The following is a 26505-nucleotide window of genomic DNA, read 5'->3' on the forward strand; positions in this document are numbered from 1 at the left end:
TGGAGTGTATTTCGTGACTGTTGGGAACTAAGCTACACTGGCACACCTACTTCCAGTGAATGACGCTAAGCTAGGCTAACGGTGCGGCTGTTCCCTAAGCCTAATGCATGCACAGAGAAGAACAGGGTATGTATCTGCTCGTCTAACTCCAGGGTAGATGGCAAATAAGCAAATTTCCCCAAAAGTTGGCGTGTTCCTTGAACCCTTTCACCGCCGTACTACCAAACGGTTAACCCTTTCACTGCGACAATACACAAAAGGTTAACCCTTTCACTGCCACACAACAGCCGGTTAACCCTTTCACTGCCACACGACAGAAGGTTAACCCTTTACTATCACACAACCGACGGAGACCGTTAAGCCTATAGTCTTGGATCACCATGCTCTGTTCAGACGGAGTTTGAGGGAGTTTTCACAGCCTTGTTTAGTCTGGAGTGTTTGGGCTGGACACAGTAACAGAACCTGAACACAGTAACAGAACCTGGACACAGCAACAGAACCTGGACACAGTAACAGAACCTGGACACAGCAACAGAACCTGAACACAGTAACAGAACCTGGACACAGTAACAGAACCTGAACACAGTAACAGAACCTGAACACAGTAACAGAACCTGGACACAGCAACAGAACCTGAACACAATAACAGAACCTGGACACAGTAACAGAACCTGGACACAGTAACAGAACCTGGACACAGCAACAGAACCTGAACACAGCAACAGAACCTGGACACAGTAACAGAACCTGGACACAGTAACAGAACCTGAACACAGTAACAGAACCTGGACACAGTAACAGAACCTGAACACAGTAACAGAACCTGAACACAGCAACAGAACCTGGACACAGTAACAGAACCTGGAGTGTCTGGTCTGAACACAGTAATCACAGTCAGGTCCACATCAAACAGCCACACCCTGGTCCATGTGAGACTGAGAGCAAACCGGACCAAAAGCAGGAAAAGACCCAAGACATTGGGCATTTAATGAAGCTGGGCAGTTTTTGTGTACGTGTATGTTCCCTGTATGTTCCCTGTATGTTTCCTGTATGTTCCCTGTATGTTCCCTGTACATTTCCTGTATGTTCCCTGTTTGTTTCCTGTATATTTCCCAAATGTGTGATCTTTCATCATCATACCGTTATTATTTTCACAGCTGGTAAATTAAAAAGAGCCAAATAATGAATAATTTTGTGATAATACTAAACAAATACAATAGCCTAGACACTGACGCATAATCAATTACTGACAGTGACTGATAAAACGTTTAGTATTTAGCAACATTTGTGCAGGTTAAGGTCTTTTATCTGTGATGTGTTGCCAGATTAGATTGAGAAACCGTCTTATCCGCTTCATACAACTATGATGACTTATTCCTGCACATCCTGGCAACCCAGAGTGTACAGTAGAATTACTCCATGTCCATTTGGAACTACATCATAAAGTGTATCACTGTAGCAAATTATTGCCATGTCTACCAGTTCGCCACACCCATGCGATCCAAGATTTCACTCACAGTTCTGACTCCAAGACCGACCACTTTCATGAAGCGTTACATTTCAGCCGGCGAGAGTAAATCTGCAGACTCGTCTCCAGGTCTGTCTTCAGTTACAGCTCTTTCCTCTCAGCCGTGTCTTTCAGATCGTCCTGCAGATGGTTCTCGGTGAGGCCGGGGCGTCCGCATGCCTTTAATTAACCCTTTCACTGCCACACGACAGAAGGTTAACCCTTTACTATCACACAACCGACGGTCCGGTTAACCGGCTGTCGTGTGGCAGTGAAAGGGTTAACCCTCTGTGTATTGTCGCAGTGGAAGGGTTAACCGCTTTGGTAGCGAGGCGGTGAAAGGGTTAACTACGACACCTGGCCTTGTTCTCTCATTCTGCCAGAGGGACAAAGACGTAGCGGCTGAACTCCATCCTTCGTTGATTTAGCATCATGCTCATTACAAGATGGTGACCAGAGTATATGTTCCCTGTATGTTCCCTGTATATTTCCTGTATGTACCCTTTTTGTTCCCTGTATGTTCCCTGTATGTTCCATGTATGTTCCCTGTATGTTTCCTGTATGTTCCCTGTATATTTGTTCCCTGTAGCAGAGGCGTGAAAGTTATTGTTTTTTGAGGGAAATGATCATACAAGAATCATAACCAAGAGAACAAACAAGAGTAAATGTGTAATTTCAGAAAACAGTTTGGAACACGCCAACATTGTGGGAAATGTGCTTACCAGAGTCAGACAAGAAGATACAGATACTGCTGGGTTCAGTGGTCAGCACTGCTGCCTCACAGCAAGAAGGTCCTGGGTTCAGTGGTTAGCACTGTTGCCTCACAGCAAGAAGGTCCTGGGTTCACAGTGGTTAGCACTGCTGCCTCACAGCAAGAAGGTCCTGGTTCAGTGGTTAGCACTGTTGCCTCACAGCAAGAAGGTCCTGGGTTCACAGTGGTTAGCACTGCTGCCTCACAGCAAGAAGGTCCTGGTTCAGTGGTTAGCACTGCTGCCTCACAGCAAGAAGGTCCTGGGTTCACAGTGGTCAGCACTGCTGCCTCACAGCAAGAAGGTCCTGGTTCAGTGGTTAGCACTGCTGCCTCACAGCAAGAAGGTCCTGGGTTCACAGTGGTTAGCACTGCTGCCTCACAGCAAGAAGGTCCTGGGTTCACAGTGGTTAGCACTGCTGCCTCACAGCAAAAAGGTCCTGGTTCAGTGGTTAGCACTGCTGCCTCACAGCAAGAAGGTTCAGTGGTTAGCACTGCTGCCTCACAGCAATAAGGTTCAGTGGTTAGCACTGCTGCCTCACAGCAAGAAGGTTCAGTGGTTAGCACTGCTGCCTCACAGCAAGAAGGTCCTGGGTTCACAGTGGTTAGCACTGCTGCCTCACAGCAAGAAGGTCCTGGGTTCGAACCCCAGCAGGGGGCCTTTCTGTGTGGAGTTTGCATGTTTCACTGTGTTCGCGTGGGTTTCCTCCAGGTACTAAAGACATTCATGGTAGGCAGGGACTACAGATTAAATCTAGCTCATTAGCTAATTCTGGCACGTTTACATTGATGTGGAAACTGAATATCGCTGCTGTCGGGACAAAACCTCATAACTCCAAAAACCCAACTTTTCAGCAGATGAAAAAAACGAACACAGATTTGAGGGTGAATAGAGTTAGGAGGTTTAGACAGATGATCGGTTTAATGCTTTCCCATTGTTTAAACTTTGTAAAACCCACACACACATATGGAGGATGATCTACGCCTCTACGGAGTTGATTTATATAAAAAAAATAAAAAAATGGAGTTATGAGGTTTTGTCCCGCCAGCAGCGATATGTTGATTAATGTGCACTGTTCCTGGGTAGAATTTTTTATAATAATCTTAATCTTGATTAGTGTGCACTGCTCCTAAAAAAGAAAGAAAAAAAACTTAATACCAATTTCAGTAGAAAGCTATCAGGCTGCAAGCTAGCCTAGCTTAGCACAAATTAATGGAAGCAGATACGGACCACACCTCTCCCGGCATTTAAATCTAGGCTAGTGGTTCATATCGGCTTCCATTCATTTGTGCTAAGCTACAGCTAAGTCCACTTCGCGGGGAACTACTGGCATCTTCTTTCTGAAATTCTTAGCGACATCATTTATTTTTCCTCCCGTCACATGTGGGTTTTCAAAGTAAACCTAGACCTATACAACATGTAGCTTTTCCTCGTGAAAAGTTTATTACCCAAAGTTCTGCACGTCGTCATTTCGTTTTAAGAGCGTGTTTATTTAATATTTGTTTTATAGTCAGGAGTTCTTAACACCTTGTCAGCATGGCAACTGAATTTAGTCCATTTAGGTTTGGACTGGCTGGCTCCCAAACCACTGAGCAGGCCTGAGAAAATATCTGGCCTACCATCCATTCTGGGTCCCGGTACATAGTTTAACAAGCATGGCTCTATAGAATATGTTGGTAACACTTTACTCTTTGGGGTAGGGAACAATAGTAGTGGTTAAGTACCTATGAACTAATGAGGAACTATATGTTAACAAACTGTTAATTAACCATCAGTCCAACTATCCACCTGAGTCTCAAATCCCCATTTTACCCCTGCTTACCTTTCATTCTGAATGATCAGTTCAATCATAATAATAATAACCTTTATTTACCCAGGGTAGGTTCACTGAGCACAGATGCTCTTTTTTCAGCTACGCCCTGCTTCACATTCACACAGTTCCATTCATACCTGGGAGCTGCCCAGTACAACCACAGTCTGACACCATTGGCTACTGAGCAACTCCACTGGAGCAGTTGGGGGTTAAGTGCCTTGCTCAAGGGCACTTCAGCGGCAGATTTTTCCTGCCGGTCCCGGGGATCGAACCGGTCACAAACCCGCTTCTCTAACCATTAGGCCACTGCTGCTCCCTAGGCACTTTGTTAACATTATAGTTAGTCATTAGTTCCTAGCTAGTTTATCTTCTCATGGCTGTCTCTCTCCTCCTCATGGCTGTGTCTCTCTCCTCCTCATGGCTGTGTCTCTCTCCTCCTCATGGCTGTGTCTCTCTCCTCCTCATGGCTGTGTCTCTCTCCTCCTCATGGCTGTGTCTCTCTCCTCCTCATTGCTGTGTCTCTCTCCTCCTCATGGCTGTGTCTCTCTCCTCCTCATGGCTGTGTCTCTCTCCTCCTCATGGCTGTGTCTCTCTCTCCTCATGGCTGTGTCTCTCTCCTCCTCATGGCTGTGTCTCTCTCCTCAGGGCTGTGTCTCTCTCCTCATGGCTGTGTCTCTCTCTCCTCATGGCTGTGTCTCTCTCCTCAGGGCTGTGTCTCTCTCCTCCTCATGGCCGTGTCTCTCTCTCCTCATGGCTGTGTCTCTCTCCTCCTCATGGCTGTGTCTCTCCTCCTCATGGCTGTGTCTCTCCTCCTCATGGCTGTGTCTCTCTCCTCCTCATGGCTGTGTCTCTCTCCTCCTCATGGCTGTGTCTCTCCTCATGGCTGTGTCTCTCCTCATGGCTGTGTCTCTCTCCTCCTCATGGCTGTGTCTCTCTCCTCCTCATGGCTGTGTCTCTCTCCTCCTCATGGCTGGGTCTCTCCTCATGGCTGTGTCTCTCCTCCTCATGGCTGTGTCTCTCCTCCTCATGGCTGTGTCTCTCTCCTCCTCATGGCTGTGTCTCTCCTCATGGCTGTGTCTCTCCTCCTCATGGCTGTGTCTCTCTCTCCTCATGGCTGTGTCTCTCTCCTCCTCATGGCTGTGTCTCTCCTCCTCATGGCTGTGTCTCTCTCATCCTCATGGCTGTGTCTCTCTCTTCTCATGGCTGTGACTCTCTCCTCCTCATGGCTGTGTCTCTCCTCATGGATGTGTCTCTCTCCTCCTCATGGCTGTGTCTCTCCTCATGGATGTGTCTCTCTCCTCCTCATGGCTGTGTCTCTCCTCATGGATGTGTCTCTCTCTTCTCATGGCTGTGTCTCTCTCCTCCTCATGGCTGTGTCTCTCTCCTCCTCATGGCTGTGTCTCTCTCCTCTCCTCATGACTGTGTCTCTCTCCTCCTCATGGCTGTGTCTCTCTCCTCCTCATGACTGTGTCTCTCTCCTCCTCATGGCTGTGTCTCTCTCCTCCTCATGACTGTGTCTCTCTCCTCCTCATGGCTGTGTCTCTCTCCTCCTCATGGCTGTGTCTCTCCTCCTCATGGCTGTGTCTCTCTCCTCATGGCTGTCTCTCCTCATGGCTGTGTCTCTCCTCCTCATGGCTGTGTCTCTCTCCTCCTCATGGCTGTGTCTCTCTCCTCCTCATGGCTGTGTCTCTCTCCTCCTCATGGCTGTGTCTCTCTCCTCCTCATGGCTGTAGGTCGAGGTGGTCCCCTGCGGCTGCCTGGGCGGAGGGACGTGCGTGACGGACGTCCACTACCCGGCGGGCAGCGGCAGGTACCTGTGTGTCTGTCCCGAGGGCACGCGGGGCGCCCGGTGCGAGGAGGACGTGGACGCGTGCCGGTCGGCGCCGTGTGCTGCGGGCGCCTGCGTCAACATGGGCGACGGCTACAGGTGCGAGTGCCTTGCAGGGTTGAGAGGTAAGGAGGATTCCCTTAATACATTTAATTATTATTTTTGTTAAACCAGGCCATATTTAAAGGAACACGCCAACATTATGGGCAATGCGCTTACTGTCTTCTCCAGAGTCAGACAAGAAGATACAGTATATAGCCCACCAAGTTCCTCTCTGTGTGTTCCATAGAAAGCTATCCGGCTGCAAGCTAGCCTAGCGTAGCACAAATTAATGGATTCAGATATGGACCACTAGCCTAGCTCAGCTCAGTAATACACCTCACATGTGATAGTAGACAGAGTTCACACCTCACATGTGATAGTAGACAGAGTTCAGTAATAAACCTCACATGTGATAGTAGACAGAGTTCAGTAATAAACACATGTGATAGACAGAGTTCAGTAATAAACACATGTGATAGTAGACAGAGTTCAGTAATAAACACATATGATAGTAGACAGAGTTCAGTAATAAACCCCACATGTGATAGTAGACAGAGTTCAGTAATAAACCTCACATGTGATAGTAGACAGAGTTCAGTAATAAACCTCACATGTGATAGTAGACAGAGTTCAGTAATAAACACATGTGATAGTAGACAGAGTTCAGTAATAAACCCCACATGTGATAGTAGACAGAGTTCAGTAATAAACACATGTGATAGTAGACAGAGTTCAGTAATAAACACATGTGATAGTAGACAGAGTTCAGTAATAAACACATGTGATAGTAGACAGAGTTCAGTAATAAACCTCACATGTGATAGTAGACAGAGTTCAGTAATAAACACATGTGATAGTAGACAGAGTTCAGTAATAAACACATGTGATAGTAGACAGAGTTCAGTAATAAACACATGTGATAGTAGACAGAGTTCAGTAATAAACACATGTGATAGTAGACAGAGTTCAGTAATAAACACATGTGATAGTAGACAGAGTTCAGTAATAAACCTCACATGTGATAGTAGACAGAGTTCAGTAATAAACCTCACATGTGATAGTAGACAGAGTTCAGTAATAAACCTCACATGTGATACTAGACAGAGTTCAGTAATAAACACATGTGATAGTAGACAGAGTTCAGTAATAAACCTCACATGTGATAGTAGACAGAGTTCAGTAATAAACCTCACATGTGATAGTAGACAGAGTTCAGTAATAAACCCCACATGTGATAGTAGACAGAGTTCAGTAATAAACCCCACATGTGATAGTAGGCAGAGTTCAGTAATAAACCTCACATGTGATAGTAGACAGAGTTCAGTAATAAACCTCACATGTGATAGTAGACAGAGTTCAGTAATAAACACATGTGATAGTAGGCAGAGTTCAGTAATAAACCTCACATGTGATAGTAGACAGAGTTCAGTAATAAACACATGTGATAGTAGGCAGAGTTCAGTAATAAACACATGTGATAGTAGACAGAGTTCAGTAATAAACACATGTGATAGTAGGCAGAGTTCAGTAATAAACCTCACATGTGATAGTAGACAGAGTTCAGTAATAAACCTCACATGTGATAGTAGACAGAGTTCAGTAATAAACACACGTGATAGTAGACAGAGTTCAGTAATAAACACATGTGATAGTAGGCAGAGTTCAGTAATAAACACATGTGATAGTAGACAGAGTTCAGTAATAAACACATGTGATAGTAGGCATAGTTCAGTAATAAACATGTGATAGTAGACAGAGTTCAGTAATAAACACATGTGATAGTAGACAGAGTTCAGTAATAAACATGTGATAGTAGACAGAGTTCAGTAATAAACACATGTGATAGTAGACATAGTTCAGTAATAAACACATGTGATAGTAGACAGAGTTCAGTAATAAACCTCACATGTGATAGTAGACAGAGTTCAGTAATAAACCTCACATGTGATAGTAGACAGAGTTCAGTAATAAACCTCACATGTGATAGTAGACAGAGTTCAGTAATAAACACATGTGATAGTAGGCAGAGTTCAGTAATAAACCTCACATGTGATAGTAGAAAGAGTTCAGTAATAAACACATGTGATAGTAGGCAGAGTTCAGTAATAAACACATGTGATAGTAGACAGAGTTCAGTAATAAACATGTGATAGTAGACAGAGTTCAGTAATAAACACATGTGATAGTAGGCAGAGTTCAGTAATAAACCTCACATGTGATAGTAGACAGAGTTCAGTAATAAACACATGTGATAGTAGACAGAGTTCAGTAATAAACACATGTGATAGTAGACAGAGTTCAGTAATAAACCTCACATGTGATAGTAGACAGAGTTCAGTAATAAACCTCACATGTGATAGTAGACAGAGTTCAGTAATAAACCTCACATGTGATAGTAGACAGAGTTCAGTAATAAACCTCACATGTGATAGTAGACAGAGTTCAGTAATAAACACATGTGATAGTAGGCAGAGTTCAGTAATAAACCTCACATGTGATAGTAGAAAGAGTTCAGTAATAAACACATGTGATAGTAGGCAGAGTTCAGTAATAAACACATGTGATAGTAGACAGAGTTCAGTAATAAACATGTGATAGTAGACAGAGTTCAGTAATAAACACATGTGATAGTAGGCAGAGTTCAGTAATAAACCTCACATGTGATAATAGACAGAGTTCAGTAATAAACACATGTGATAGTAGACAGAGTTCAGTAATAAACACATGTGATAGTAGGCAGAGTTCAGTAATAAACACATGTGATAGTAGGCATAGTTCAGTAATAAACATGTGATAGTAGACAGAGTTCAGTAATAAACACATGTGATAGTAGACAGAGTTCAGTAATAAACCTCACATGTGATAGTAGGCAGAGTTCAGTAATAAACACATGTGATAGTAGGCAGAGTTCAGTAATAAACACATGTGATAGTAGACAGAGTTCAGTAATAAACATGTGATAGTAGACAGAGTTCAGTAATAAACACATGTGATAGTAGGCAGAGTTCAGTAATAAACCTCACATGTGATAATAGACAGAGTTCAGTAATAAACACATGTGATAGTAGACAGAGTTCAGTAATAAACACATGTGATAGTAGGCAGAGTTCAGTAATAAACACATGTGATAGTAGGCATAGTTCAGTAATAAACATGTGATAGTAGACAGAGTTCAGTAATAAACACATGTGATAGTAGACAGAGTTCAGTAATAAACCTCACATGTGATAGTAGGCAGAGTTCAGTAATAAATCTCACATGTGATAGTAGACAGAGTTCAGTAATAAACCCCACATGTGATAGTAGACAGAGTTCAGTAATAAACCCCACATGTGATAGTAGACAGAGTTCAGTAATAAACACATGTGATAGTAGGCAGAGTTCAGTAATAAACCTCACATGTGATAGTAGACAGAGTTCAGTAATAAACACATGTGATAGTAGACAGAGTTCAGTAATAAACCCCACATGTGATAGTAGACAGAGTTCAGTAATAAACCCCACATGTGATAGTCGACAGAGTTCAGTAATAAACCTCACATGTGATAGTAGACAGAGTTCAGTAATAAACACATGTGATAGTAGACAGAGTTCAGTAATAAACACATGTGATAGTAGACAGAGTTCAGTAATAAACACATGTGATAGTAGACAGAGTTCAGTAATAAACCTCACATGTGATAGTAGACAGAGTTCAGTAATAAACACATGTGATAGTAGACAGAGTTCAGTAATAAACCTCACATGTGATAGTAGGCAGAGTTCAGTAATAAACATGTGATAGTACACAGAGTTCAGTAATAAACCTCACATGTGATAGTAGACAGAGTTTAGTAATAAACCCCACATGTGATAGTAGGCAGAGTTCAGTAATAAACCTCACATGTGATAGTAGACAGAGTTCAGTAATAAACCCCACATGTGATAGTAGACAGAGTTCAGTAATAAACCCCACATGTGATAGTAGACAGAGTTCAGTAATACACACATGTGATAGTAGACAGAGTTCAGTAATAAACCTCACATGTGATAGTAGACAGAGTTCAGTAATAAACCTCACATGTGATAGTAGACAGAGTTCAGTAATAAACCCCACATGTGATAGTAGACAGAGTTCAGTAATAAACCCCACATGTGATAGTAGACAGAGTTCAGTAATAAACACATGTGATAGTAGACAGAGTTCAGTAATAAACACATGTGATATTCGACAGAGTTCAGTAATAAACACATGTGATAGTAGACAGAGTTCAGTAATAAACACATGTGATAGTAGACAGAGTTCAGTAATAAACACATGTGATAGTAGACAGAGTTCAGTAATAAACACATGTGATAGTAGACAGAGTTCAGTAATAAACCTCACATGTGATAGTAGACAGAGTTCAGTAACAAACACATGTGATAGTAGACATAGTTCAGTAATAAACCCCACATGTGATAGTAGACAGAGTTCAGTAATAAACCTCACATGTGATAGTAGACAGAGTTCAGTAATAAACACATGTGATAGTAGACAGAGTTCAGTAATAAACACATGTGATAGTAGACAGAGTTCAGTAATAAACACATGTGATAGTAGACAGAGTTCAGTAATAAACACATGTGATAGTAGACAGAGTTCAGTAATAAACATGTGATAGTAGACAGAGTTCAGTAATAAACATGTGATAGTAGACAGAGTTCAGTAATAAACATATGTGATAGTAGACAGAGTTCAGTAATAAACCTCACATGTGATAGTAGACAGAGTTCAGTAATAAACACATGTGATAGTAGACAGAGTTCAGTAATAAACCCCACATGTGATAGTAGACAGAGTTCAGTAATAAACCTCACATGTGATAGTAGACAGAGTTCAGTAATAAACACATGTGATAGTAGACAGAGTTCAGTAATAAACACATGTGATAGTAGACAGAGTTCAGTAATAAACACATGTGATAGTAGACAGAGTTCAGTAATAAACACATGTGATAGTAGACAGAGTTCAGTAATAAACACATGTGATAGTAGACAGAGTTCAGTAATAAACACATGTGATAGTAGGCAGAGTTCAGTAATAAACCCCACATGTGATAGTAGATAGAGTTCAGTAATAAACCTCACATGTGATAGTAGACAGAGTTCAGTAATAAACCTCACTGCTGCGCCACCCAGCCGCCGAGGATGTTATAGTCCTTGTGTTTTGTGTGCAGGCGCAGCCTGTATGGAGGATGTTAAAGTCCTTGTGTTCTGTGTGCAGCTGCAGCCTGTATGGAGGATGTTATAGTCCTTGTGTTTTGTGTGCAGCTGCAGCCTGTATGGAGGATGTTATAGTCCTTGTGTTTTGTGTGCAGCTGCAGCCTGTATGGAGGATGTTATAGTCCTTGTGTTTTGTGTGCAGCTGCAGCCTGTATGGAGGATGTTATAGTCCTTGTGTTTTGTGTGCAGGCGCAGCCTGTATGGAGGATGTTATAGTCCTTGTGTTTTGTGTGCAGGCGCAGCCTGTATGGAGGATGTTATAGTCCTTGTGTTTTGTGTGCAGGCGCAGCCTGTATGGAGGATGTTATAGTCCTTGTGTTCTGTGTGCAGCTGCAGCTGCAGCCTGTATGGAGGATGTTATAGTCCTTGTGTTTTGTGTGCAGCTGCAGCCTGTATGGAGGATGTTATAGTCCTTGTGTTTTGTGTGCAGCTGCAGCCTGTATGGAGGATGTTATAGACCTTGTGTTCTGTGTGCAGCTGCAGCCTGTATGGAGGATGTTATAGTCCTTGTGTTTTGTGTGCAGCTGCAGCCTGTATGGAGGATGTTATAGTCCTTGTGTTTTGTGTGCAGCTGCAGCCTGTATGGAGGATGTTATAGTCCTTGTGTTTTGTGTGCAGCTGCAGCCTGTATGGAGGATGTTATAGTCCTTGTGTTTTGTGTGCAGGCGCAGCCTGTATGGAGGATGTTATAGTCCTTGTGTTTTGTGTGCAGCTGCAGCCTGTATGGAGGATGTTATAGTCCTTGTGTTTTGTGTGCAGGCGCAGCCTGTATGGAGGACATCAACGAGTGTGAGAGAAAGCCCTGCTTCCCGGGGGTCCAGTGTTTCAACAGCTTCGGCTCCTATGGCTGCGGCCCGTGCCCCAAAGGAATGCTGGGAGATGGGACCGCGTGTACAGGTAAGAATGTTCCGCGGTACGCTAATACGCGTTTGGAATGTTGGGGCAAATATATCAACCTCTTAGGGCTGTCCCTAAGATTTGGATAGTCGACTTTGATTGGCCGATAGTCGACTAATAGTCGTCCTACCCCCCTGAATTTTGGGGGGGCTGTGGGGGTGCTTAATGTCTGAAGGAGTCAACTGAAGGCTCCTTGTCCTCTGCTAAAGCATGCAATTGCTCTACTGATACATACATCTTGTCTAGTCTAGTGTGTTCATTAGACGGGTGAAATCCTCTTTCAGTGCCTTCAGTGTTTTCTTAGGCAGTTAGCCTCGCTGATATGCGCGCCATTAGCGTTAACCACTTGTCACCAGCGCCCCCAACAGCACGGAAATGGAACCGTAGTGAATGCATTGAAATGCACATTATAGATATACACATATCGGGATTAGCAATAAAGGTACACGTATCCGTACCGAACCAAACCGTTTCAGTGTGTACCGTACCGTACCGAACGGCTGTGTACCGAACGAATACAACGGTATGTTAAAGGATAACTCCACTATTTTGGGAAATTAGCTTATTTAACATCTTCCCTGGAGTTAGACAAGAAGATGCATACCTTTTTTGTCTCTGTGCGTGCATTTTAGCTTTGGGAATAGATGCTCCGTTAGCATAGCTTAGCTTCATCACTGGAAGTGAGGCAGGACAGTAGCCTTACAGTGCCTTACAGTGTATTGCAAGGTCTGACATTGACCAAACTTGATATGCATGACCTTGGTGGGCTCTAGGTCAACTCCTGAAAAGGGGGTCAATGTCAGACTTTGCAATCAAAAGTTAGGGGGCTAATAACCCTTGCCATAATTTCAGTGCGCCCCTAACTTTTGATTGCAAGGTCTGACATTGACCCCCTTTTCAGGAGTTGACCTAGAGCCCACCAAGGTCATGCATATCAAGTTTGGTCAATGTCAGACCTTGCAATACACTGTAAGGCACTGTAAGGCTACTGTCCTGCCTCACTTCCAGTGATGAAGCTAAGCTATGCTAACGGAGCATCTATTCCCAAAGCTAAAATGCACGCACAGAGACAAAAAAGGTATGCATCTTCTTGTCTAACTCCAGGGAAGATGTTAAATAAGCTAATTTCCCAAAATAGTGGAGTTATCCTTTAACACATTCGGGGCCGGCCACGTATAAATCCGTGTTTCGAATCCAACGGTTGAGGACCAACCACGGACATGTCCGTGGCAAGGTTGTTTTGACTTTTATTCCATTGTATTAACCTGATTGATTGAATTGATTGATTGAAAACTTTATTAACAGATTGCAGAATGGGTACAATACAGTACAGCTCAATACACACAATTGTTAAGGGGATGCAGACCAGAGAAAGACTTTCGTCTTGTTTACATCAGGGTCCCCCATTTTCAATTCATCAGGACATATATGACATACATGACATACAGATAGACAGTACTTATACATTTATGACATACCAGATTTGCAAATACAGTACTGTTTGTGATACAAAAAGAGTCCAGAAAAGGGAATATATACATTTGATGTAAAAACTGTACATTGGAGGAGGTTGGGTGGGGTTGGGTGGGGGGTGGGGGGGGGGGGGTTGGGTAGGAGGGGTTGGGGGGGAAACACTGTACAACTGTACAAGCAAAACTGTACATTGGAATATTGACAACCATACTAGGTAATTTACTGTACTTTGGAGGGGGTTGGGGGGGGGGGAAACACTGTGCAAACAAGCTAAACTGTACATTTGAATATTGACAAAACCATACTAGGTAAATTACTGTACATTGGAGGGGGTTGGGTTAGGACATTTACAGGGGCCAGTTTCGAATTGCAGTCTCCCGTAGGTGTTCTTTGAGAGTGGTTTTGAAAGTGGGTAGTGATTCACATTCCTTTACAGCTTTGGGTAGGGCATTCCACATTGATGTGGCATAATTGCGAAACGTGTTTAGTCCCTTGTTTGAGCCGAATCTGGGTTTGACATGATTTGTGGAGCTCCCTCTGGTGTTGTGATCGTGGTATTCACTGACCTTTGGGAAGTATTTTGACATGTACATGGGTACCTTGGTCGTGTAGTGTATCTTGTAGACCAGGCCCATTGCAAGTTGCTGTACTCTGTCGTCTACTATAAGCCATCCTAGGTTGTCAAAGTGGGCAGGGGTGAGGTGGGTTCTAGGAGTAAGGTCAAGCAGTAGTCTGACCAGTTTGTTTTGAGATGTTTGTAATTTAGTTTTTAGCGCCTTTGAGGTGCTTTGGTACCATGAGGTGCAAGCATAGTTGTAGTACCCTTGAATGAGTGCTCCTGCCAGAGTCTTCAGGGTATTCTTGTTTATCAGAGAGGAGATCCGGTACAAGAATCGAGTTCGTTGATTGACTTTTTTTATTACATTGGATGCCATTTTGTCACAGGAGAGATTAGCCCCTAGGATGGAACCCAGGTAGGTAATTTCATCTTTCCTTGTGACAATATTGTCACCCACTGTAACTGAGAAGCCGTCGGTCTTGCTGAGTTTGTTATTTGAACCGAAGAGAATGGACTCTGTTTTGCCCATGTGTAATGATAGTTTGTTATCAGCGAGACACCTACTCGATGTCACCGAGCTGCCCTGCAGATCTACCCTCCTCTTCGAATTCTGAAAAGGGCATTACCGGCCAGATCCTCTTAGGGGCGCTGTCTCGATAATGCAGTGTGCCCTGTGGCAGAACGGTGCACTATTTTATTTTACTTTCAATGGAGTTTCCAGTTAGCTGGATTCTGGATGTGCAGCATAGTAGCTTGGAATACCTTTTGCAACGCCGAATTCACTATGCAGTAAAGGAATATATCATCAGCCAATGGACATGTCGATCTACCAGATGGCCATCGATAACTGAGAAATGCTCTGGGGGATCCAACCGGCCCACGGTAAGATCTTTTTCACGTAAATTACATGCTGATCAGGGCTTGTTTTGATAGCCATCCACCCGATCAACGAATGAGGCTAATGAGACTAACGCGGTTATTGGTAATCAATCATCAGAAATGACGTCCCCCCCCCCCCCCCCTTTCATGCATTCGTGGTGGACCATCATACCGATCATATGCAGTTTGAGTTTTAACTGTAGCTTCTGTATATCCGAAATGCCATTGGATTTAATGTTAGTAGCTATTAGCCCTGTATCTCGCGTTCCAGGAAATATCCCAGCCGAAATCCCTTATACCGCTTATATTCAAGACGCTATAAAATGAGAACGTATTGATGAAAAAATAAGTTCTTTAAGCCATTTTGAAGGGACGGTTTATGGTCACAATTGATAATGAGAATGGACAGATAGCAATACTATAAAGTATAGATTTAGCTCTACAAACAGCCCCACGGACTATGCAAGTCTGTTTAGAAATGCTGGCCGTCTACAGTGATTTTAGACGGATCCAAATGGCCATGAATGTGTTAACCACTAACGACCGCCCACCGGGGGCTGTTTTTTTCACAATCTAATATAATTATAATTATATATATATCTTTTTTACAAGTCGATTATTAATTTCAATATAGAATATTCGTTGACAGCCCTACAAGTACAATTAGTTACTGCACACTACATCACCCCTGAGTGGAACATGGAAAGCCAAACTTTCCCCCACTGTACCGAAAACCGTACCGAACCTTGACTTCAAAACCGAGGTATGTACCGTACCACGTTTTTTGTGTACCGTTACACCCCTAGCACCCACTAGAAGCAGATACGGACCGCTAACTCTGGTCCATATCTGCTTCCATTCATTTGTGCTAAGCTAAGCTAGCTTGCAGCCGGATAGCTTTCTACTGAACACACACAGAGAGGAGTGTCTTATCTTCCTGTCTGACTCTGGAGAAGACGGTAAGCACATTTCTCACAACGTTGGCGTGTTCCTTCTAAAGGAGAATAATTCACATAATGCTGTCCCTGTGCCCCAAGGACAGTTAATATTTATCTCTCGTGAAGCGAGAGATCCTCGAATGTGTGATGTCACCCAGATGTGAAATCTGGGACGTCTCTATAGACATTGAATGGGGCCCTGACCTTGTGGAGCCATAACATGTTGCATTCTCACATATTCTACTATTAATAGTTCATATTCTAGTATTAATAGTTCATATTCTAGTATTAATAGTTCATATTCTACTATTAATAGTTCATATTTTAGTATTCATAGTTAATATTCTAGTATTAATAGTTCATAATTTCTAGTATTAATAGTTCATATTCTAGTATTCATAGTTCATATTCTAGTATTCATAGTTCATATTCTAGTATTAATAGTTCATAATTTCTAGTATTGCTGAAAGAGGTTTGAACCTGATTTTAAACCTAATTTAAGATAAGATAAGATATTCCTTTATTGATCCCCTTGGGGAAATTCTGGCATTATAGCAGCATGGGGGAGGGGAAGTACAGGTAGTAGAATTATAGTACAGTGGAGAAGTAAAAAAATTAAAATAAAAGATTATAAAAAGAAAGCCAGTGTAAACAATATAACAATATAATTAACTCTGGACATGTGCATATGGGCAACAAGGTGCGAGATGAGGGTATGTATGCCCTCTTAGTTATATTTGCCCTACAATAAATATAGTTACAAACTTACAATATATAATCTAATAATCTAAAAGGTAAGTATATATTGTCCTTTTAGGTGGGAGTCAGCTACTACTATAGGTTCCTAGTAGTTGGATGTCTGGCAGCAGTCCCTGCCCACTGTTGTGGAGCCTGATGGCCGCTGGTATGAAGGACTGGCCGAGGCTGTTAGTGGAGTGTTGGGGGCAGGGACGTTTATTGCCATAATGTGGACTATGCAGTTGCATAGGGCCCCCGAAGCCAGCAGGGGCCCCCTAAACTGCCATTAAATTATTATTATATATATATTTTTGTTTGACTCAATACACTGTATACTGTATATATATATTTTTTAAGCTGATGATTTGTTACATCAAATCATTTTTGATGTAACAAATCATCTGATGACAAATGATTTGATGTAACAAATCATCAGCTTAAAAAATGTAACCGATAGGCTCCTGCTTATGACCGCAAGTGGGCGTTTCTTTATAATAAAAAAAATAATACATAAGTACTTTACTGACAAAAATGTTGTTGAATTTTCAAACTTTATTTAACTTTAACTTTATCTTAAATAGTTCCATTTCAATTTCAATATTGTAAGTCAGAAATGTAAGGAAAATGCAGTATCTGTCTCATTTATGTGCATTTGGGAGATGTTATAATGCAGATTCGGTAAATCCTGTATGTTTTCAGGAGTTTCTTGATATAGGGGAGCCCCAGTGTTTCGTATTTATTATACTTTTCTGTCATTGCTGTGGTCAACTTGAGATGTTTGATCTGAATTTGTGAGAAAAAAAGATATACGTTTTTTTCACGGATCTAGCCTCTTTTCCTCTTAACCCATTTAGACCTAAAACGCCTTCTAAAAATGCACTATACACACAAATGTGTTCCCGGTTGCAATGGGTTAAAGTGCACCAGATTGATGCATTTAAATGTTAAATAGCTACATGCCCACCTTAGAGGGTTTGGAATCCCTCCACCATAGTTTCACAAAATAAGGGCCCCCAAACAACATTTTGCATTAGGGCCCCCAAAAAGCTAGAAACTACCCTGGTCGGGGGGAAGGGGGCGAGGTATGAGTCTGTGCCTGAACGTGCTTCTCATCTTTATGAGTATAAACACATGTTATGGCCCCACAAAGTCACTGCTCCATTCGTTGTGTATGGCTTTACATCCCGGTGACATCATCACACATTCGTTGTGTGTGGTTTTACATCCAGGTGACATCATCACACATTCGTTGTGTATGGTTTTACATCCCGGTGACATCACAGATTCCCTGGTTCTCTCTCTGACTCCTAGCCTCAGGAGAGAGTGACGTGTGCTGTGCTCACAGCTGCTGACTGAACTGTCCTGAGGCACAGGGAGAACATGTGCGAATACTTAGAATTGGTGCTCTGAAAAATACATACGGTACTGTGGTTACACACACACACACACACACACACACACACACACACACACACACACACACACACACACACACACACACACACACACACACACACACACACACTAGGGCTGAACAATTAATGTATTAATGTGTATCGAAATCGCAATATGGCTCAGTGCTATATTTTTTTAAATGCAAAATGTGTGTCAGTCAACATACAATTAGTATAGTAGAAAAGACTCACGCACATCCCAAATGTAGTCACGGATGCTAGACTCGAAATAGATCTGTAATGTTTGTGGAAAAAAAGTCTGCACACCGTCTAGTGTTCCCAAGTTTTAATGTACTTGAACACAACGTTTCGGCCTGTGGCCTTTTTCAAGTTTTTCAAGTCGACACTTGAAAAAGGCCACAGGCCGAAACGTTGTGTTCAAGTACATTAAAACTTGGGAACACTAGACGGTGTGCAGACTTTTTTTTCCACAAACTCAACATACAATTAACCTTCTGTAGTGTGGTAGTGAAAGGGTTAAGTATTGTGGTGCTGCAGAGATGGCCCGGTCTACAAATCATTATTCCTTATATATGTAACGGATGGTATCGTGAAGCACAGTCAAGAAGGGCTGGGGTGAGTAGCGGTGCTATGGGTCAAACTCACTCTCACATCCTCAAAGACAGATAGACACGTTGCGAAGTAGTGAATTCACCTCTTGGTATAGCGGTCTGTGTTGTTGCCTGCGACGTGGGAGACCGGGGTTCGACTCCCACTCGGGGCATTGAAGTTTAAGGTGACGTTGTCACAACTGTTACATATATCTAAACAGACCCTGACCTCTGACCTTAACCACACTGTTACCTTAAACTAACCATAACCGTTAACCTAACCCTTATTAAAACCAAACTGTATATCCTAACCATAGCAGTTGAAGTAACAGTGTGGTTATTAAGGATAGGGTTATGGTTTGGGTGAGGTTGTCAGAAAAGTGTGTCGAGATAAAAGCATTCGCCTACCAACGTAGGTTCAATCCCCAGCAGGCAAACTTTACATTGTTTGAATATACGTATGTACTTATTTGTAATATGTACACATTGTACATTGTTGATACTTATGGCTATAACATAACATACATTATGTATCTGTTTTCCCTATGGATGATTAGTACTTTATTTACATATTTTAAAGGAACACGTCAACCTTTTGGGAAATTAGCTTATTTGCCATCTACCCTGGAGTTAGACAAGCAGATACATATCCTGTTCTTCTCTGTGCATGCATTAGGCTTAGGGAACAGCCGCACCGTTAGCCTAGCTTAGCGTCATTCACTGGAAGTAGGTGTGCCAGTGTAGCCTAGTTTCCAACAGCCACAAAATACACTCCAAATACAACTCCAAAACTTTCCTGTAAAACATGTTGTGACCTGTGTATTTACCATGTGGATATTTAAAAAAAATTTAAATAAAAAAAGAATTTACATTTTAGTTTTCTAAGCAGATATATACTCTGAACAATTTTTTGCCGAACCACTGCTGCCTGGGCGCAGTGATTTCATCACCTCAAAAGCCCTGTTGTTAAAAAAAAATGAAATAAGCCTGAGACTGAGGTTCTCTGTTTGGTATAGACCCCCAAATAAAATCACACCATGATCATTATAATGCTTTTCAGTGACAAATCATTTAGATTAGGGATGTTCGATATTGGCTTTTTTACCGATATCCGATATACCGATATTGTCCAACTCTTAATTTCCGATACCGATATCAACCGATACCGATACATTCAGGGTTTCCCCCCCAAAAAAACTGAATAATTTCAGGTAATTAACATTACATATCTCTTGTTGTGGAATTAACACAACATTATGCATACTTTTGACAATAAATAAAATAAGAATTTGTTCTTACTTGCTTGCCTGGGTAAATAAAGGTCAAATAAATGTTACCTTATCGGTATCGTTTTTTTTTAAAACCAATACAGATATTTTCCGATATTACATTTTAATGCCAATATCCGCCAATAATATCGGACATCCCTAATTTAGATATTTTTTCCAAATGGTTCAGCCCTAACACACACACACACACACACACACACACACACACACACACACACACACACACACACACACACACACACACACACACACACACACACACACACACACACTAAAAGTATCAAAAGGGGAGAGATGAGAATCACCCTCTCTTCACACAAACAGGGGCAGGTCAAGGCTCTTTCCTTGCTGGTGACTCATGTGTGGAAAACATTGCGGGAAAGGAAGGACCAGTTATCCCTCCCCTGGTCCCAGTAATGATAGAAACTGCAAATACAGATTTAGCCTGGAACCAGTAGCCAAGCGCAGCAAGAGAAGAGACCCCAGCAAGTCTGGAGAACATTACACTCAAAACCCCACGTTTACTGTCCACCACTGCTCTCTGAAATATCGCTGTCGTTCCGCTGTGCTTTTTTTCTGGTTTGCATCCTATTAACAATAGTTTGTATGGGCGGCCGGGTAGCACAGCGGACTAAGCGTCTGTCTACCACCACAGAGACAGTGGGATCTAATCCAGCTGTGGTGCTTCCGGGTTGGCCGACCCTCCATACTAACACAATTGGCAGTGTTAGCGGGTGGGAAGCCGGCGTGGGTGGGTCCTGGTCGTTGTAAACAGCGACTCCTACAGTTCGGTCGGGGCGCCTGCACGGCAAGGGAAGGATCTAGGAGAGGTAGTGTGACCTTTACACTCTCCCAGTGAGAGTCCGTGCTGCCAGGTGAAAAGAAGCGGTGGGCTGGCTACACATGTGTCGGAGGAAGCATGTGATAGTCTCCACCCTCCCAGACCGACGGTAGGGGGTAGAGTGCGCAACGACCAGGAAGGGGATTGGGAATTGGGAATTGGCATAACGACTAACATTGGGATGGGAGAAAAACGGAAAAAAGTAGGGGGAAAAAAGATTTAAAAAAATTAATAATAGTTTGTATTGAGCCGTACTGTATTGTACCCATTCTGCAATCTGTTAAATAAAATAAAGTTTTCAATCAATCAATCAATCAATCAATCAATAACAGGGTGTTAACCCTTTCACTACCACATTACAGAAGATTAACCCTTTCACTGCCACACGACAAAGGGTTAACCCTTTCACAACCCCACTAGTGAAAGGGTTAACCTTCTGTATTGTCGCAGTGAAAGGGTTAACCCTTTGGTAGTGTGGTAGTGAAAGGGTTCTATATCATACTAGCTTCCGCTCAGCGTCATCTGCACTAACCTCACTTTGTGCATTTGCACTGAATAAAAATTCACAATGTACCTTTACATACCAACATTCGTCTGGCCACACCCCCATCCGCTACCTTCATAAGCAGGTGTGTGGCCACACACTCGCCTCCTTCTTCACTTTCACCACAAGGAAGTGCCTGTTATATACATCACTTGACGAGGTTGTTTAAGCTGAAGAAAGTTGAGTTACGTGTTTACATTTTTCTTGCTTTTTTCTTTCTCTCATAACTTTAAAAAGAAAAAAGCTAAGTCATAATGTTTACCTCGGAGGGTCGCGCTAGCAACGTTACCCTTCACCAGCGGTTCTCCATTTCCTCCTCTGTCGTGCGTCTTGGAGCGGGGTTGAGGCCACTTTCGTGGTCGGCAGCCGCGCCCGGTAGGCGTTCGATAGGTAGTTTGCCTCTCCAAGGAGCTGGTGCACCAGTGCTGTCTCCTGTGCGATGGCCTGGTTCCGGCTCTGGTTCCTTTGCCGCCGGAGAGTCGTCCGCTGTTGGGTGGCCGGCTCCTCTGGTGGCGGAGGATTTGAGACGCAAATTTGGATTCTGGATTTGCGTCGGCTCGCTCCCGTCGTAAGATGGTGGCTTGTAGACGCAAACGGCCTGGTTTTGGTGAGTTGCTGGAGCCGGATGAGGATGCGTCTGATTCTCCATGGCCGATGGAAACAGAGGACTACATGGTAGAGGCAGACAGTTCTTATTTGACGCCCCGGTGGAGACATGTCCGCCGCCCGTCCAGGTAACACTGGAGGGGGGTGATAGGTCTCCTTGGGGTCCCTCGTACGCGGATGTTGGGTTAGAACCTCCGACTTGGCGGCGGGATACCCTGCTATCAGCCACATCAGAATGTGGCTCTGTAACCAGTAGTCTGCTGCATGTGAGGGACGCGAGCTCGGTGGGGGAAAGTATGCAGGGGGAACTGCGTGCTTTGTTCCCCGAGCTCATGGCGGCGCAGCCACTGCCTGTTCCTGTCCCTGATGATCTCATAGGTCATCTATGGCAACGCCGTCCTGTGAGAGAGATGGGCATTGTCTGTCCATTTTTCCCCTCGATGGAGGCCTACGTCCGTCAGGGAATAATAATAATAATGACTTGGATTTATATAGCGCTCTTCACTGACCCAGAGCGCTTCACAGAGTCCATTATTCGTTCATACACAGTCATACCGGTGGTGGTAAGCTACAATTGCAGCCAGGTGGTCTCCCACATCATGGGCCTCACCCCAGCCTACGTGCGAGTCACGAGGGTGGTGGGTTTGGTAGACGGTATGAAGGAGGGGGTGCCTCGGCTTGATAGGCCGATGGCAGCTCTCCTTTGTCCTGAAGTGGTGTGGGAGCCGTTACGGAAGCCGGTTCCCCAAGGGAAATCGGCGAGGCGGTTGGCTTACTGGAGTGACATTGCGCAGCTGGCGAGATTCATGTCCGGGATACTGACGGGCGGTACGGAGCTGACCGAGTTGCATCATGATCAGCTCGCCCAGTCGGCAGGAGCCATCCTGCATCTGATCCAGCTGCAGGCCGTCGCCGCTGGGAAAGTATGCGCCCTGGCCACTCTAGCCCAGCTCCACCTTTGGCTGGAGCAGGCGCGTGTGCTGGAAAGGAAGAGGACTCCACTTCTGACGGCACCCCTCTCCGATGCTGGGCTCTTCGGGTCGGCGTTGCAGCTGATGACCTCAACCTGCAGGGAAATGCAGGAGGAGCGTTCCGTGCTCCAGCCTCATTTCCCCCCGCCCGATGTCGCCGGTGGAGTCAGACGGAAGGCTCGTCGTCGAGGTTCCGCCGCCATAGCCGCTGCTACCACCGCTGCTACCACCGCCACTGCTGGACCTTGAGCGAAGAAGGCCAGGAGGAGAGAGGGCGCCTCCGCCACTGCAGCCGGCCCATCCACGCTCGGAGGTGATGGTAGGGATCGTCGTGACCAGCCTCCAATCCTTTACCGTCCCTCCGGGGCTCCCCGGGGTGGCAAGTCCCGAGCGGCTCGTGGCAGGCGTCGCTAAAAGTAACTTTTTTCCCTCTGTGGTCCCCCCTGTTCCCTTCGCGGCCCATCGTATGATTTTGTTAAGAAATAAAGGGTCCCTCCTGGGAGGGACTATTTTTTGTTACAAACTGTGTGTTTATTCACTACATATGATGAGGATACGATGTGTGAACCTTTCGCTAGTGTGGGTTTGATAGAAGGGCTAGGCTTTTTAGTCTTGTTGGTCGCTACATTTCATGTTAGAGCTTAAGCAAGGCCTGCAGCTTACACTCTGTTGAAAAGGGTTTTTTCTGCCTCGACCTGAAGGTTAGGTTCTTCACATAAAGGTAGAGGTTAGTTGTGTGCTCTGTTGCTTAAACAGTGATATTGAGCCGCAACACTGTTGTGTTGGTCTGCAGTAATGCTTGTGTGTGTAAAGGTACCGCGGTTCAGGCCGCTCTCTCTCTCTATCAGATTTTCTGTGTCTTGCAACATAAACACGGGTGTCACACATATATAACTTTGGCCTTGTTATAAACCCTGTTCACAGACTTGTCTGTGGCTAGCGCGCATTGAATTAGCTTTGCGCTGTTCATTAGCATACTGGCTACTTAAGGTATCATATGGCTATTGTTGTTGAAGTATTCAAGGGTTGGGCTTGCGAGGGGGTACCGGATAAACCCCTCCTTCCCTCTTCTGATTGGTCGTTTTTTTTTTTTTACTCTCTTTTCATTTGGTCCGGCCAAGCTGTTAGGCAGCTTGGCACGGGGGGGCAGGGTTTCCCTGACTCCGCACCTATCACGGGCAGTTGAGTCATGGGTTTCCCCCGTCATAGAATACGTCACTGGGCACGTTTCTATTGGACGACGGCTTCCGTGAGTTTTTTCAGACCTGTATGTAGGGTCTGTCATTGTCAAGTTGTCGGGGCAGAGCGTAGGAACTTAGTGTTCTGCTACGCTCGATATACATGTAACTTGAGTCTGTTGGTCATATGGCTCAATGTTACTGTGACTTTTCAATTCATGGCTCACGTGGGAAGTCTCTCTGAGGATTCCTGTCTCCTCTCTGTGGTGAGGGTGGTGGGATGTAAAAATGAAAACAATTTTTACCCTCAGCCGCGTCACGTGGGATTCATGTCAGTCTGTGTTTCTTTTTTTTTTTTTTTAAAGAGGAAAGAATATGAAGCACGACGGCTCCTTGTCGTTCTCCCAGGCGACTTGGAGGACCAATGTCTGGTGTCTTGTTAGACTATCCATTGATGTGTTTGGGTCTCGACGCGTACATAGTGCTGGCTCGGGGTGTTTCTGATAAGAATCACGCATAAGGCTGGTACGCCTTGGTTGCTCATTATTAAAACGGCGTTTTTATAGGGCAACTGGGATGGAGGTTTTCTCTTCCGAGCGCCTGTCTCGACTAATTCTCGTTCATATCTGGGGGATGTTAACGGAATAGATCAAAACATAGGTAGAGGGGTCTCACGCCCTTGGAGTGGGCCACTGAGCGCGGTACGAATGGGACCATCTGGGTGGCGCCCTCTTTTCATGTTTTAGATCGACACGCGTACCTACCCCCTCTCTTGGAGTGGGGATGTCGGCGTGATTAGGGCACGGGACTGGTTCTGGTCACGCTGGTCCAGGTCAGTTAACCCGTTGTCCGCCGGGGACGCAGATCTGCTGTTCTGGTACCCTGAGGGACTTGTGCTTTTTTCGGGGGTAAAAATGCCGGGTCGGCCCGGGTGTCACAGGGTTGGGCGTTATGGAGACCCTTTGTTGGGTACAGGTTGTACCCTGCGTTATCATAAAGGGGCTGGTTTTCCATTATTTTCGCTCCTCTCTTACGCATGGCGAAGAGGGGGCTGTTGGGGTGGTCTTATGGACCTCCTCTGGCATCCCTGTGTGCTTCCCGAGCCGCCGGGCCCGGTCCGAAGTTGTGTTTCGTCGACCCGTAGGCCTGGAATAACCCCTTTTTGAAAACTGAAACACTTGTACTGTGGTATAGCCAGTGTATACCCGCAGGTGTGTTTTGGAGTTTTTTCTTGAAGGGTTATAGGAACAACCACCGCATGTGGTACCAAGAGGGTGGTTGATTCCCTGGTGTGTTGGAGCAGAGTCAACTCCCGGGTTACCCGGTTGAGTGTGCCCCTGCACGTTCATGACGTCTGCCAATCGTGTCAGCCTTCTCTGCCTCTGCCCCTCTGGGTCGGGGTTTTTTGGTGGAGACTTTGTCATGGTGCGCAACAATGCTAGCATACGCCCCTTCTGCCGGGGGTGCTGTTTTCAGTTGACCCCTTTGGCGCCTGTCTCGTCCGCAGTGCTAAGGCTCGGGTCAAACGCCTGCTGCCTGGATTGAGGGATCGACCCCTTCTGGGGTCGTCTCCCCGGTGCGCTGCCTGCTCCCGCTGTAGTGTAGCCTCTTGAGTGCTTCGAGTTACGGCCATGTTGACTGCCTGAGTTTGCCAGGGTCAGTGTGCCAGGCGGCGTGCTAGTGGGGGGAAGGGCCCGCTCTTGGAGGGGCCCTGTCCGAATACGCTGGCGATGTGGGGGGCGGTGTCACTAGTGACCGCCTGGTGAGGTCTTGATGCTGTGGCATCGTTGTCCTCTCCGGGCCCCCTTTTTCCGGGGGATCCAGTCCTTTCAGTGGGTCTGGGTCTTCCTTCGCGCTCCGCTGCTACGGCCTTGCCACAGGGTTGAGTTGCTCTCGACCCTGTGATGTTGGGGGCGGTAACGAGGTTTGTTCCTTCTGTTCGTTCCCTGGTGGCATGCGGGTTGTGCGTGTGGGTAGTCGTGGGGTCAAGCCACGGTCTGCTCACCCTGTGCGTTGAGTTGCTCGAGTTTCTCTTCGCACGGTCGGATCCGTCTCCCTCCCGTCCTCTAATAGGGGGGGTATCCTCCATTAGGGAGGGTCGGGGGGGCTCGGTCCTCCCCGGTTCTGATGGTTGTGGGGGGCCTCAGTGGGGTACATTTGTCGAGCTTCAAGCTCCCGCTCAGCTCCCATAGTGCAGATGACTCTGAGCGGAAGCTAGTATGATATAGAACGTAAGGTTATGAATATAACCGTAGTTCTATGAATACTAGTGACGCTCAGCGTCTGGACGCCACTGCGGCCTTTGATCTCGCCTTGTGGTGAAAGATTGGGAAGGAGGCGAGTGTGTGGCCACACACCTGCTTATGAGGGGTGTGGCCAGACGAATGTTGGTATGTAAAGGTAC

At 44.9% G+C, this 26505-nt stretch overlaps 1 protein-coding gene across 1 annotated transcript in view; it reads left to right on the forward strand.

The window, feature by feature from the left end:
- Positions 1 to 26505, forward strand: part of LOC311236995 (von Willebrand factor D and EGF domain-containing protein-like) — a gene marked incomplete at its 3' end in the record, with an annotated part of 171117 nt that overhangs the window by 83760 nt on the left and 60852 nt on the right. Inside the window, 2 exon segments of the mRNA XM_084324804.1 lie at positions 5803 to 6022; positions 11943 to 12080. Coding sequence (XP_084180930.1) covers positions 5803 to 6022; positions 11943 to 12080 — 358 coding nt within the window.

Source organism: Notolepis coatsorum (assembly GCF_963971535.1).
Source record: "Notolepis coatsorum genome assembly, chromosome: 1".
Lineage (NCBI taxonomy): Eukaryota > Metazoa > Chordata > Actinopteri > Aulopiformes > Paralepididae > Notolepis > Notolepis coatsorum.